General features: G+C 45.2%; 1 protein-coding gene across 1 annotated transcript in view; it reads left to right on the top strand.

Moving 5' to 3' along the window:
- ITLN2 (intelectin 2) overlaps positions 1–15,165 on the top strand; it is a 55,940-nt gene extending 40,775 nt beyond the window's left edge. The window contains exons 2-8 of the mRNA XM_069546283.1: positions 5,109–5,172; positions 5,772–5,882; positions 6,823–7,070; positions 7,395–7,553; positions 7,953–8,073; positions 9,356–9,459; positions 14,894–15,165. Of these exons, the coding sequence (XP_069402384.1) occupies positions 5,109–5,172; positions 5,772–5,882; positions 6,823–7,070; positions 7,395–7,553; positions 7,953–8,073; positions 9,356–9,459; positions 14,894–15,046 (960 nt within the window). The 3' untranslated portion in view covers positions 15,047–15,165. The remainder of the gene's footprint in view (positions 1–5,108; positions 5,173–5,771; positions 5,883–6,822; positions 7,071–7,394; positions 7,554–7,952; positions 8,074–9,355; positions 9,460–14,893) is intronic.
- The last annotated feature ends 331 nt before the right edge of the window (positions 15,166–15,496 follow it).

Here is a 15,496-nt window from a genome sequence, read left to right as displayed (position 1 = left end):
ATAAAGCAAAGATGGACATAACTGAGAGAGAGTTCTACAACAGGCATGCAGCCCCAAAGGGAAAGAGGTGGGAAACTTAATAACAAACCAGAACAGCCCCTGAGTTCTCCTTCCAAAGAGCAGAGGAACTTTCCCTTATCTCTCTCTATTCCCTGTTAAGTTGGGATCCTTTCCTTGTTTTATAAAGTCCCTGGGGATTGCTGCTGGGTCTTTTAGGAGGAAAACCCAGCGGTGCCTCTGACCACATATTTTGCCCCATGGAGATGAAAACAGGTTTTCTCAGGACTAGAAAAGGCTCAACACAGAATCATAACTTAGGACTTGTCACAAAGTTTATTTACTTCTATGGGAAATAAGAAAAAGTTGTTACAAAATTAAAAAAAAAATTCTCATTAAAAATTAAAAAGCAAAAATATAACATATGTCATCAGTATTATTTTACATGAAAGGTATTTTAACAACACCAAAATAAAAAGGCCATAGTCACAGAGTAAATATAGTTTTTTAGCTTGAATATATCTAGTTCCATAGAAAACCTATATTTTTGTTCTTATATTTTTTATGTTGTATACCTAATACTGTCATGACCTGCCCCAATCTTCAGATGTCAATTTGTGAATCTTTGGTTTAGTACAAACCCCTCTCATGATCAAAAAATGTGGCATTATTCATACTCTGGAGACAGTGAGCTCTTCAAGAACAAATTTTTATCTCCCTTTTCCAGTAACAAACTCAACTACTTCCTTGTATATAATTTCATAATTTTAAGATAAGCTTTTATTATGTACCTGATTTTACTGCATTTCAAATATTTATTTATCTTGTATGCAATTATTAAGAAAAAGTTGGTTGTTTCCCTTGTTTACTAAGCTAACATTTTCTGTTTTGAGGACATGAAGGAAATGAATTACTCAATAAGTCCGGGTGAACTAACCTAAAAAAAGAGTTCTCAGATGTATAGGAGTAGGAATTAAAAGAGTTGCAAGAATAGGCCATAACTAGGCCTAAAACCTGGTTCTGCCACCAGGATGTAGTGACTAAAAAACAAGCTTTCAGTACCCCATACACTGTTATATTCTAAGACTGAAATTCTAGCGTAGGGTTAAACCAAGATGGGGTTTTAAGTGAGCAATGGGTATGGTGACAATTTTTTAAAGGAGTGTAGTTTTAATTTGAAATTTTAATGCAAATTGTTCCTTTGAATATATAAATTAAGATGTAAAAATCAGATTTCATATTCTTGAAAAACACTAAAATATGTTCAGTTCAGTTCAGTTCAGTCACTCAGTCGTGTCCGACTCTTTGCGACCCCGTGAATCGCAGCACGCCAGGCCTCCCTGTCCATCACCAACTCCCGGAGTTCACTCAGACTCACGTCCATCGAGTCCATGATGCCATCCAGCCATCTCATCCTCGGTCATCCCCTTCTCCTCCTGCCCCCAATCCCTCCCAGCAGCAGAGTCTTTTCCAAAGAGTCATCTCTTCGCATGAGGTAGCCAAAGTACTGGAGTTTCAGCTTTAGCATCATTCCTTCCAAGGAAATCCCAGGGCTGATCTCCTTCAGAATGGACTGGTTGGATCTCCTTGCAGTCCAAGGGACTCTCAAGAGTCTTCTCCAACACCACAGTTCAAAAGCATCAATTCTTCGGTGCTCTGCCTTCTTCACAGTCCAACTCTCACATCCATACGTGACCACAGGAAAAACCATAGCCTTGATTAGACGGACCTTAGTCGGCAAAGTAATGTCTCTGGTTTGGAATATGCTATCTAGGTTGGACATAACTTTTCTTCCAAGGAGTAAGCATCTTTTAATTTCATGGCTGCAGTCACCATCTGCAGTGATTTTGGAGCCCCCCAAAATAAAGTCTGACACTGTTTCCACTGTTTCTCCATCTATTTCCCATGAAGTGATGGGACTGGATGCCATGGTCTTCGTTTTCTGAATGTTGAGCTTTAGGCCAACTTTTTCACTCTCCACTTTCACTTTCATCAAGAGGCTTTTTAGTTCCTCTTCACTTTCTCTCATAAGGGTGGTGTCATCTGCATATCTGAGGTTATTGATATTTCTCCTGGCAATCTTGATTCCAGCTTGTGTTTCTTCCAGTCCAGCATTTCTCATTAGTATACCCCAAATATTGGTATTTTGGAACTTGAGAGCACAGTAATTCAGAATGTCAGTACATGAATGAATGTCTGGAAACATACTCAGCCTGAATGTAATTAAAAAGGTATTGCTTTATTCTCCCAAATTTTACTAGTAAAATTTTAGAAGTTTGATATGTAGTGCAGGAATAATATTTCTCAGCTCCCTCAGTTGCTAGGTTGTGTTTTTGCCACTACTTACTATACTGTGGACTTCCCTGGTGGCTCAGACGGTAAAGCGTCTGTCTATAATGCAGGAGACAATCCCTGGGTCATGAAGATCCCCTGAAGAAGGAAATGGCAGTCCACTCCAGTACTATTGCCTGGAAAATCCCATGGACAGAGGAGCTTGGTAGGCTACAGTCCATGGGGTCGCGAAGAGTCGGACATGACTGAGCGACTTCACTCACTCACTCACTCACTACTATATTGTGCGTGAGATACTAAATAGTATATACTTGTTCTTGACTAAAGCGGACAGAGACGAAGATTTTGGGAGTGGTATGTATCTGTATCTATCTGTCTGGAGGAGGAAATGGCAACCAACTCCAGTATTCTTACCTGGAAAATTCCATGGACAGAGGAGCCCCCGAGGCTATAGTCTATGAGTCACAAAGGGTCGGACACGACTGAACGACTAACACACACACACACACACACACACACACACACACACATACAGTGCTTCTCTGTGTGTGTGTCCTGATAGAAGATAATTTATCAAGGAAATTTTTCCATACCATTTGCCTGTTGAAGACCCAGAATTAATTATTCTTTTCCTCCTGCTTGCAAAATGACCACCTTTTCTCCCAGACCCTGCCCTTTGTAATACAGAACCAAGGCAGCTGACTCTTGCAGTGCTAACGTTGTTTCCCTGAGGTCTGCCTTTAATGCCCCAGTGCAGTCTGTACATCTCACACCTCTTGAGATACCACAGGCAACGCATTTAGCATTTCCCCTAAAAAAGAACACAGAATGCCATCCTTCCAACCTTAAAGATTAGTTTCCTCATCAGACATAAACATACCACCAAGCCAGGGCCCCATATTTGCGTTATTTCCTGAGGCTGGAAAAAGGATGATGTGGACTTGTGCCCTGCCTGGTAAAGGCTTCAGCCTGAAACAGACCCTTTCTGCTCACATTATTTGGCTAGAACAAGTCCCATGGCCCACTTAACTTCATAGAGAAGTGGCATCGTCTTTCTGGTGCCTCCAGAAAGAAGAGAATTAATCACAGTGAACAACCCAAATGACTAACTGAGAAATTCCCTGATTAATTGGTATTAGTGGTCATTTCCCTATGGCTGTAGCAAACAGCAGAGATATATGGGAGATAGATCAGTCTTGTCTCCATCTCTCTCTTCACCTCTGTCCTCTCTGAAAACAAATTCAGATGGTTGTGATATAGTAGAGTGCACGGGTAAGTGTAAGTTACTAATAACATTCCAGGCCTTGGATTAGATAGTGGTTTGTATATGTAAGGCATTTGCCTTCCTCGGCACTGAACAAGCATGATGGCTCCTGTATCTTGGACAGCAAAGAGATGTGGGGCTGGAGGCCCAAAAATGAGAGGAAGTAATGTCCTGAACACCAGCAACTGATCCCTCAGAGCAGCCGCAGCGGCAGAGGTGGCAGAAATGAGGTATCATAGGGTCAGTGGTCAGCCAGAGTCTGGGCAGTGGACAGTGCTGAAAGGAGCTGGGCTGGTATGGGTGTGGAATGGGGCTGTAGAACATTGTAAGCAGGTGTAGAACATACCCTGGGGATTGTGGGCTTCAAATGTGGACAAGAAATGTCCTAATACTGGGAGGGAATGACAGCCAGAGAAATTTCAGTTTACTATGAATGCTAGTTGAGCTGATGGAACTCCCAGGCTGGTGGACCCTAGCAAGTTACACAGCTCCACTGAAAAGAGTGAATGGTAATTGTACTGTGGTGATATACGAGAATATCTCCATTAATAAAATACAGACTTACCTATGGGAACGAGCCTTTGCTCAGGAAAAAAGTGTTGTGCAAGTTTGTGTATGAATACAGAGAGAGGGTATATATGATAACGTAAACCACAGGTGGATCTAGGTAAAAGCTATATTTGTGTTTATGAACTATTTTTATTTTTACCACATTCTGTAAATTTTCAATTGTTTCTAACCCCTAACAAATAAAAGAATGAGATGACAGTGTGACATCACATAATTAGGGGTTGGAAAAAGGCCTTAGTAGGACAGGAGAGTATCCATCAGCTTCTCCAGGGGGTGGGGGTGTCAGGGCGGGCTTCATGGAGAAGTCTCAGGAGAGACTGGAAGGATGCGACCTGATGGAGGTGTGTGAGGCCCGAGAGCATCTGACTGAGGCAGGAGCAGCACAGGCTGAAGGGGAGAACCGTGAGGTCACGTCCATCCTGAGAGGCTGCTATGGAAGGGAGCACCGTGTGAGTGTCGCCTGCCCCGCCAGCCAGTCACAATTCCTTCTCATTGCCTGGGCCTGAGGCTCAGGAACCTTCAAAGGAAGAATGCTCGAGGGCGGGGCCTGCAGCCCAAAGGAGGCTGGGATGGGCAGGGCCCATATGCTCAGCACTTTATCTACCTCCGACCTCCCTGCAGAGGCAGTAGCTCTGAGACTGCTCCTGGTTGGGTGCTCTCAGCTCCTGGCATCTGTGAGGAAGGAAGCAGAGAGCTAGCTCTCTGTGCTGAGCCCGAGACAGGATCCCAGTGTGTGGGGAGCCACAATGCCAGCTGAGGTCTGGTCTTGGTCTTAGGGATGGGGAGTTTCAGAGAAAGGAGCCTGAGGCCCCTTAAGGATTTGAGGGTTGGATGGGGTGGGGTCTATTCCAGGAGGTTCCAGAGTGCCCAGAATCCCATTACTTTCCATCTGAGTTCTCCTTACTCAGAGAGTTCAAAGAGAAAGGATGGAAGGGAGCGAAAGGATGAACCAGCCAATGACCGTGTGCATCTCCTTTCTACTCAGGGGACAGGAGTCAGGTTTTACCTCCTGCTGTTCCTCTCTGTGGCCACCAGAGGGCCGCGTGCAGGTAAGTCACTCAGGAGCAGCAGTTTCATCAGCTCAGATGTGCAGTGGAGCAGAGAATAGAACCAGGCTGGATGCTGAAGTCCTGGCCTAGACGGGGAGTCGTGGAGGTGGAGAGAAGCCACACTTTGCAGTAAAATTGAGCTGTGGCCAGAGTGTTGATTGCTGTCTCTCTGGATGTGTGGTCTGAAGCTAAGGCCTGTCCTGGGGCTCCATTTGTGCCTCTGTGTGGCTGAGGGGGCTCAGCGGAGCCATGGTGGTGAAATTGTGCTTCCTTCTAGCAGCTCCTGCTCCTATGGCCTTGGCCTTGGGGTTCCCAGAGGGTTCCTGGTGGTCAGGGCTGTGTTCAGGGAACGTCCTTCCCTAGTCTTCATCCTCCCAATTCCGTTGATCACAGTAGGCATAATGAAAGCTTTTGTGTTTAGTTGGTTGTGGAGAAGAATGCAAGTGTTGAGTATGTAGTAGATTGCGGTCAGCGAGTCTCCTGACCCCTGGGGCCTCACAGCCTAGTGATGAGCCTGTGAAGCGGGAAGGGGCTAGGAGCCAATGGCCAAGAAGGCTGGTGTGAGCGGCATGAAACAGAATTATCCTCACATCCTCTAGCAGGGACGCTTTCTGTTGACAAGTTCCGGAAGGAGGAAACCTGTGATCCTTACCTGTCTTTCCTTCCAAGAAGCTGCAAGGAAATCAAAGAAAGATGCCGTAAAGCAGGTGGTGAGTAATAACCCAAGTCAGCATCCTTTCCTTTTAAGCACTTTTTAGCTAAACAGATCTTGGTCATGGAGATCAAGAAGGGTTGTGCCTACCGCTCCTGTCTGCTTTGACTCCAGCTTCCAGCCTAGGAGATTTCTATTGAGAATTTTGAAGCTTTTGGGTCCAACCTAGTTGTCGAAGACATGATCTTCTGAACACAAGGAGAATGTGGTGTTTCTGGTGAGTCTTAGCCTGATGACTATAGCTCCAGTAAGTGTAAGATTTTTCCCTGCTTGTAAGCTGAGAAGTTAGTTCTGCCCTAGTGTCATAGATTCTGGTAGAAAACACGAGCCTCCAGAGGCAGAGACACAGAGCTTGATTACTCACAATGACAGAAGTAGCCAGGGCATCAGCCTTTTCCTGTGGTGATGTTCTGGGTCCCGTCCCATCCCAGTGATGTGAAAGGGGCCAGGAGATATCTGCCCATGTAGTTTGTTTGCCAAGCAGCTCCTAAATTGGTTTCATCAAGCAAATGTAAGCCTTTTTGGATAAGACAGTTTATTTTCTCTGGGGCTGAGTACAAAGAAGAACTCTGCAGTTAGGGAATCTGAATCTCATATAATGGGCAGCGACCATGCCTGCCCTTACCTCTGAGTTGCAGAGGCCACATCCTGATGTAGACTTGAGATGTGGTCAGGTGTGATTTCTGGCCTCTTCTGGCCAGAAGGCTCTGTCCCGAGGGAGGTAGATCTCTGTCTCCTAGGATGTTTGCTCACCAAAGTCTTTGAAAAGGTAGCATGGAACAAAAGCAGTCAGTGTCCACAGAGAACTGTCCTCAACAAGCGGATGTGTGTGGGAGCCTTCAGGATACATTTCTGACTTCCCAGAGTCTTTGTGGTTGTGAGTCTGAGATGGACCCTGTGCTCTCAGTCAGGGGGTCTCTGGTCGGTTCCCTCTGCAGATGGCCTGTATCAACTCCGCACTGAGAATGGTGTCGTCTACCAGACCTTCTGTGACATGACCTCTGGGGGTGGCGGCTGGACCCTGGTGGCCAGCGTCCATGAGAACAACATGCGTGGGAAATGCACGGTGGGCGATCGCTGGTCCAGTCAGCAGGGCAACAGGGCTGACTACCCAGAGGGGGACGGCAACTGGGCCAATTACAACACATTTGGGTCTGCAGAGGCCGCCACCAGTGATGACTACAAGGTACTGAGCACCCAGGTGGGAAGGACGGGGAGCGGGGTGTGGCCAGAGCAGAGCATGTGGAAGGGAGGGTGGGAGACGGGGAGCTGGAAGTGGGGCTGGAGGAGATGACAGACAGAAGCCCATGCCTTGAATGACAAATTCCTCCCACCAAGGCTGTTTGTGTGGTGGGGTCTCATGTCTGCTGGAGGGAAGTGGGGGTCTGGGCACTGCTGGACACCTGTTCCTGCAGACCTGAGCTCTCAGCTCCGCTGAGGACTGTGTGTGTGGGTCCTTGGCTGGTAGCACCTCCTGGGCTGGTCAGGCTGAGTGTGTCTCCCTCTGCAGAACCCTGGCTACTACGACATTCAAGCTCGGGACCTGGGCATCTGGCACATGCCCAACAAGTCCCCCCTGAAGCACTGGAGGAAGAGCTCCCTGCTGAGGTACCACACCAGCACGGGCTTCTTCCGGAGACTGGGGCATAATCTGTTTGGACTCTACCAGGTACATGGGGCTGCTGGCTGGGGGTTGGGGACCCTACCTTTGTTGAGCAGAGAGTCAAGTGTTTGGGATGGGGAGTAAGTCTGCTCTGTCCATATCACTAAGGGCCACTGCTTGTCTACTACCTCTGGGTCACTATGAACTAGTGTGCTGCCTCTTCCAGAGGAACTGTGAGCCAGACGGGAAGAAGCCTAGGGGAGAGGATTGGGGGCGGGTAGAGAGTGAAAAGGACAGGGGTCTTGAGGCTGGTTAGGGTCCTAGCTATGTGTGGCAGGGGGGAAATACACCAGTATTATTCATGCTGATTCCTGAATAATGCCACATGAGGGTATTAAAGCCTCTACTGCCCAGAATGGCAGTATCTCTACTGTCTTCCACAAACTGTATTTTGGATCCCTGCAGAAATACCCAGTGAAATACGGAGCAGGGAAGTGCTGGACTGACAATGGCCCAGCCATTCCTGTTGACTATGACTTTGGTAATGCTAAGAAAACTGCATCTTATTACTCACCGGATAGTCAGCGTGAGTATCTGCTTCCAAAGCCCATTCGTCAGTCCTTCTCTGCACTCTCCGGGAAAGTGTAAATAAGAAAAGTTAATGATCCTTCAGTTCAGTTCAGTTCAGTTCAGTTGTTCAGTTGTGTCCGACTGCTTGCGACCCCATGAATCGCAGCAGGCCAGGCCTCCATGTCCATCACCGTCTCCCGGAGTTCACTCAAACTCACATCCATCGAGTCAGTGATGCCATCCAGCCATCTCATCCTCTGTCATCCCCTTTTCCTCCTGCCTCCAGTCCCTCCCAGCATCAGAGTCTTTTCCAATGAGTCAACTCTTTGCATGAGGTGGCCAAAGTACTGGAGTTTCAGCTTTAGCATCATTCCTTCCAGAGAAATCCCAGGGCTGATCTCCTATAACCCTAATGATCCTTAGCATTTATTAAACAAGTACAATATGCCAAGCTGTGTTCTAGGTGTGACATGGATTTTTCTTATGTAGCCATCATGAAAAAGCTATAAGCTCAGGCTTCTTAACTAATAACCCGGTTTGATTCTTTTTTTCCCTTAGTTTATTTATTTTTAATTTCCCCTTAGTTTATTTATTTTAAACCAATACCATATTGTGTTGGTTTCTGCCATACATCAACATGAATCAACCATAGGTATACATCAGTCCCCTCCCTCTTGAACCTCCCACCCCATTCTGCCCCTCTAGGATGTCACAGAGCCCTAGTTTGAGTTTCGTCAGTCACTGTAAGAATCTTACAAAGATAAAAGCTAATTAATGTGCACAGGTGAGAACAACTTGCAAAGTAATGAGAAAAATTTGTTTTTGTTATGATGGATAGCTGTTATTGTAAGAAGACCTTTTTAAGCATGATCAAGCCACAGAACTTGTCTTTGGTGGAAAATGAGAGTCATTTTACTTTAAAGTCACAGTAATTGGATGAGAAGTGTGCCAGCAGAGACCGATGGCCACTTCTGATCATTGCTTATTCCTGCTGAACCTCTGGAGGTCTTCTTGCTGATCTGTCAGGGGACTCTCATTTCTCCTATGAGCCTTAGACAGACAAGTGACTTTTGTGAGCCTGAGCCTTGGTCTTCTTGCCCCAGATGGAGGGAGGGTCTCTCCTTTCCCTTTTCAAGGCCAGGATGCAGCCGCCACTGTCAAAAAGTGCTGGGCTCTATGCCCACAGGTTGGCTGTGACCTGACCTGTTGATTTAGGGAATTCCTGGGCTGGTCAAAGGGAAGATATTTCCAGTTCGTCGTTTGAGTCCTTGGCCTTTTCTCTGCCTCTTCTTTTCCAGGAGAATTTGTTGCAGGATTTGTCCAGTTCAGGGTGTTTAATAATGAGAGAGGAGCAAATGCCCTGTGTGCTGGCGTGAGAGTCACTGGCTGCAACACTGAGCACGTGAGTCTGGGGATGATCCCTGGCTTGTTGGGGCAAGTGTGTGTGTGTGTATATTTGTGTGTGTGTGTGTGTACCTGTCTGGGATGTTTCATGGGGCTTGCATTTTTACTCTTTTCTGGCATTTTGTAGACATACTTTTTAAATTGTAGCTATTATTTTTTTAATTGAGATTCAATTGATCTATAACATTATATTAGTTTCTGGTATATAGCATAGTGATTCTATATTTTTATATATTATGAAATGATTACTGTAACAAGTCTAGCCGACACCCAGCGCTACTCACAGCTGCAAATTCTTTTTTCTTGTGATGAGAAGGTTTACCATCTACCTTCTTATTAACTTTTCAGTGTATAATATAGTATTAGACTAGTGGCACTATGCTGTACATTACACCCCCAGGACTTATTTTATACATGAAGGTTTGGAACATCACTGATGGTCCAGGGATTAGGACTCTGGAATTCTACTGTTGTTGGTGTTCATTTGCTAAGTCATGTCCCTCTCTTTGTGACCCCATGTACTGCAGCATGCCAGGCTTCCCTGTCCTACACTATCTCTCAGAGTTTGCTCAAGTTCATGTCCATTGAGTCAGTGATGCCATCCAGCCATCTCATCCTCTGTCGTCTCCTTCTCCTCTTGCCCTCAATCTTTACCAGCATAGGGTCTTTCCCAATGAGTCATGTCTTTACATTAGGTGGCCAAAGTATTGGAGCTTCAGCTTCAGCACCAATCCTTTCAATGAAAATTTAGGGTTGATTTCCTTTAGAACTGAGTGCTTTGCTCTCCTTACTGTCCAAGGGACTCTCAAAAGTCTTCTCCAGCATCACAGTTCAAAAGCATCAATTCTTTGCTTTGCAGCCTTCTTTCTAGTTCAACTCTCACATCCATAAATGACTACTGGAAAAACCACAGCTTTGACTACAGGGACCTTTGTCGGCAAAGTGACCCTTTGCTTTTTAACACACTGTCTAGGTTTGTCATAGGTTTTCTTCCAAGGAGCAAGCGTCTTTTAATTTTGTGGCTGCAGTCACTGTCTGTAGTGATTATGGAGTCCAATAAAATGAAATCTGACGCTGTTTCTACATTTTCCCCATCTATTTGCCATCAAGTGGTAGGATCAGATGCCATGATCTTTGTTTTCTGAATGTTGAGTTTTAAGCCAGTTTTTTCACTCTCTTCTCTCCCCTTCATCAAGAGGCTCTTTAGTTCCTCTTCACTTTCTGCCATTAAAGTCGTGTCATCTGTATATCTGAGGTTGTTGACATTTCTTCTGGCCATATTGATTCCAGCTTGTGCTTTATCCAGGCTTGCATTTTGCATGATGTACTCTGGGTATAACTTAAATAAGCAGGGTGACAACATACAGGCTTGATGTACTCCTTTCCTAATTTTGAACCAGTCCATCGTTCCATGTCCAGTTCTAACTGTGGCTGTTTTTCCTGCATGCAGGACAGGTAAGGTGGTCTGATATTCTCAGGAGGCAGGTAAGGTGGTCTGATATTCCCATTTCATTAAGAATATTTCACAGTTTGTTGTGATACACGCAGTCAAAGGCTTTAGCAGAGTCAATGAAGCAGCATAGATTTTTGTTTTTTGAAATTGCCTTTCTTTCTATGATCCAGCGTTATATCGGCAATTTGATCTCTGGTTCCTCTGCCTTCTCTAAACCCAGCTTGTACATCTCTGGAAGTTCTCAGTTCTCATACTGCTGAAGCCTAACTTGAAGGATTTTGAGCATATCTTGCTGGCATGTGAAATGAATGTAATTGTAGGGTAACTGGACCATTCTTTGGCACTGCCTTTCTTTGGGATTGGAATGAAAACTCACCTTTTCAGTCCTGTGGCCACTGCTGAATTTTCCAAATTTGCTGGCATAATGAGTGCAGCATTTTAACAGCATCATCTTTTAGGATATGAAACAGGTCAGCAGGAATTCCATCACCTCCAGCTTTGTCTGTGGTGATGCTTCCGAAGGCCCTTAAGGCTTTCTTATCTCTCCTTGCTATTCTTTGGAACTCTGCATTCAGATGGGTCTATCTTTCCTTTTCTCCTTTGCTTTTTGCTTCTCTTCTTTTCTTAGCTGTTTGTAAGGGCTCCTCAGCAACCATGTTGCCTTTGCCTTTCTTTTTCTTTTGGATGGTTTTGGTCACCACTTCTGGTAAATGTTACGAACCTCCATCCATAGTTCTTCAGGCACTCTATCAGATCCAATTCCTTGAATTTGTTTGTCACTTCTGCTGTATAATCATAAAGGATTTGATTTATGTCAAACCTGAATGGCCTAGTGGTTTTCCCTACTTCTTCAATTTGAGCCTGAATTTTGCAATAAGGAGCTCATGATCTGATCATGATCAGCTCCAGCTCTTGTTTTTGCTGACTGTACAGAGCTCCTCCACCTTTGGCTGTAAAGAATATAATCAATCTGATTTTGGTACTGACCATCGGGTGATGTCCATGTGCAGAGTTGTCTCTTGTGTTGTTGGAAGAGAGTGTTTGCTATGATGAGTGTGCTCCCTTGGGAAAAGTCTGTTAGCCTTTGCCCTGCTTCATTTTGTACTCCAAAGCCAAACTTGCCTATTATTGCAGATATCTCTTGACTTCCTAGATTTGCATTCCAGTCCCCATGATGAAAAAGACATCTTTTTTTGGTTTTAGTTTTAGGAAGTCTTGTAGGTCTTCATAGAATCATTCAACTTCAGCTTGTTTGGCATTATTGGTTGGGAGATAGACTTGGATTGCCGTGATGCTGAATGATTTGCCTTGGAAACGAAATGAGATCATTCTGTCATTTGTGAGATTGCACCTAAGTACTGCATTTCAGACTCTTTCATTTACTCTGAGGTCTACTCCATTTCTTCTAAGGGATTCTAACCCACAGTAGCAGATATAATGGTCGTCTAAATTAAATTCTCCTATTCCCGTCCATATTAGTTCACTGATTCCTCAAATGTCCATGTTCACTCTTGTCATCTCCTGTTTGACCACATGGACCTAACATTTCAGCTTCCTGTGCAGTATTGTTCTTTACAGCATTGAGCTTTGCCTTGACCACCAGATACAACCACAACTGGGCATCATTTCTGCTTTGGCTCAGCCTCTTCGTTCTTTCTGGAGCTATTTCTCCATCTTCTCAGTAGTATATTGGCCAGCTACTGACCTGGGAGGGTTCATCTTTCAGTGTTATGTCTTTTTGCCTTTTCATACTGCTAGTGGTGTTCTCAAGGCAAGAATCCTGAAGTGGTTTGTCATTCCCTTCTCCAGTGGACTACGTTTTTCAGGCCCTAATTAGCAGGGACATGTGCTTTAGCCGCTCAGCATAGCTGGATGACATGCTCAGTGTCCTGGCTCTCCTATTGCTGGTTCACACTGAACGTTTAAACCTTCACGGGCCATCAGACGTTGGTCAATACATGGCTGGGGGTAGAGGCAAAGGCCCTGCTGAAGTGGTTGGGAAGTGGGTCCAGAGAAGGCTGGAGCTGATGCTGGAAGACTCACAGGAGCAGGGGGCAACTAGGCTTCACCACTGCCGCTGGCCACCCTGGAACCAATCCGCCACCCTGGAGCCAAGATTCTACCGTGGAGCTGTTCTGCTGCCTGCATCTTCATATTTATATTCCTGATGTTTGAAGATCAATTTCGCACTGTAGGGGGCCCAATTGGATCTCTAGTTGGGGAACCATGATCCATAACATGCGTGGCATGAACAAGAAAAAAGAACTGAAAGTTTATACCTTTTGACCACTGGACATAATTTACTGTATTGAAGTTCAATTTAAGTATATTCTCATAGATGATTAGCATTTTTATGTTGTGTTTAAGAAGTATTTCTGTTTGTTGAGGTCACAAAGACATTCTCAAATATTCTTAGTAAATTCTAGAAGCTTTTTGTTTTTGTTGTTTTTCCAGTCTTGTAGAAGAGAATACCATAGGTGCATAGGCTGGAGACTGTCTTTGATGGGTTTTTGTGACTGGAGGGGAAAGAAGAGGATGTCAGAAGTATGGGGGGAGAACATTCACTTAGGTCTTCTTCCTTTCACACCTGTCAGTCTAAGAAATGTGACCCTGAAGGACGTCTTCATTCCCCCCTCAAATATGTTTGCCCATTTGTCAGTCAAAGTGAGGCAACTGTGTCCTCATGAAAGAGCCCTTAGGTTATGATTCTGAGGATAATGCAGGTGTGGGCCGTGGGAGTGGGGTGGGATGTGTTGTCCCCGATTGGCTTCCATGGGGCCTTATCGTGTTCATTTGTGCTCATTTGCATGTATCCTTGCAAGCACTGATTCCATAAAAATACATGATAGAGTACCCACAAAGTGCTCGATATTAGACATGCAAAGCTTCATTTGAAGGCAATCAGACTGAATGGGATGGAGACATAAGTGCACGATTGCAATGTGGTATCACCTGTGACAGCAACATAAACAAGGGGCCCGGGGCAGAAAATGTAGGAGCTTCTACCTCTAATGAGGGCACAGAGCTGATTCTTCAAGTTGGTGACATTTTCGTTGAATCTCCAAAGCTGTGTGTAGAGTTCAGCAAGTAACAAGGGCAAAAAGATGGCTGTCTAGCATGAGTGACTAGCGTTTTCAGAATCACTGGTGTTTGAGAGACCGTGGGGGTGTTGAAGGGCCCTTGAGCGGAGTTTGCTTTTGGAGCGTTTTGTGCATTTATTTCGAAGCAGGAGCCGAAGCTGGAAAAGTCCAAGGAGGCAGGGTAAGCAAGGCCTTTTTCCATTCTGTCCAGGATGTAGATTTCATGTGGTAGAAGATGTGACTCATAGGAGGATTTTGAATGGAGGAGTGACCTGACCAGCTTTGATGTTTCTAATATGATGTCCAGCCAGGTGGAGGACATGGATCCAAGAACAGGGGAATTAGGGGCAGGGACGCAATGAGGCAAGTGAAAGCTGCAGATGTGAAATGCTGAGGACCTGAGCCAGGGTGTTCAAGGCCAATAAGAGAGAGAATCACCTTTGTTTTGCTCAACTGGAGTGTCAGATCTAGCGATATGTAGATGGAGACATGCGGCTGCAGTTGCTGTGGGGTTTCAAGCACAGACAATATGGACCTGACTTCCGAGATTTAGGAGTCTCTTGACAATGTATGATTATGCTGATACTAGCAAAAGTCATGGGAAAAGATTAGTCATCATCAGGAGAGTGTGGTGTGGCCAGAACTGTGGGGAATAGCATTTGGGAGAATCAGTAGAGGGAAAAGGGTGAGCTAAAAGGCCTGAGAATGAATATGAAGGAAGGTAGAAAGGGATTCAGGAAAGAATATGATTTCAGAGTCCACTGGAGGGAGGATTTCTGGCAGGGGAGTGGTCAAGGCCAAGTAGGAGGAGGACCAAAGATTCCAGGGGGTTTAAAGATTAAGATCTCCGTGGTGTCCACAGCCAACCCCTCACTGTGTCTTCTCTCTCTGCCCCCCAGCACTGCATCGGTGGAGGAGGATTCTTCCCAGAGCGCAATCCCTCGCAGTGTGGGGATTTCTCTGCCTTTGACTGGGATGGATACGGAACTCACCGGGGTTCCAGCTCCAGCCGGGAGATCACTGAGGCAGCTGTGCTCCTGTTCTACCGCTGAGACCTGAGTGTATGAGACGTGGAACCCAGCTCCTAAGTCCAGACACTCAGAGATGGAAAAATGCTTCCATTTTCTCCAACAAGCAAAGGAGAATAAATTACATCATTTGTGACTCTTAAGATTTTTTGAATTCTTTTTACAAACTGACTGACCCGTGGAAGCTGTATTAAAATAATGCCTCTTATTCTGGTGACTTTTGATTTAGACTTTCTGAGATGGGAACTTCTAGTCTCAGGTCCCAGAACACAAGTTTGCCCGTCTTTCTAGGCAAATCCTGAGCAAGACTGAGGAGCAAGGCAAAGTTTTTCTCATTCATTTTTCCTGCCATATGGTTATTGGCTAGTCAAATCAAGCTCTCAAAGGAAACATAATGAAGAAAAGATGAGTATTATTTAGATTCTGTAGGAAAAAAGTTGGATAGTTGAGAGTACCCATTTCCTTTATTTCTCT

Source organism: Ovis canadensis, chromosome 1 (assembly GCF_042477335.2).
Source record: "Ovis canadensis isolate MfBH-ARS-UI-01 breed Bighorn chromosome 1, ARS-UI_OviCan_v2, whole genome shotgun sequence".
NCBI lineage: Eukaryota > Metazoa > Chordata > Mammalia > Artiodactyla > Bovidae > Ovis > Ovis canadensis.
Note: the sequence above shows the minus strand (reverse complement) of the source record. Positions and strands in the feature narration are given on the sequence as shown.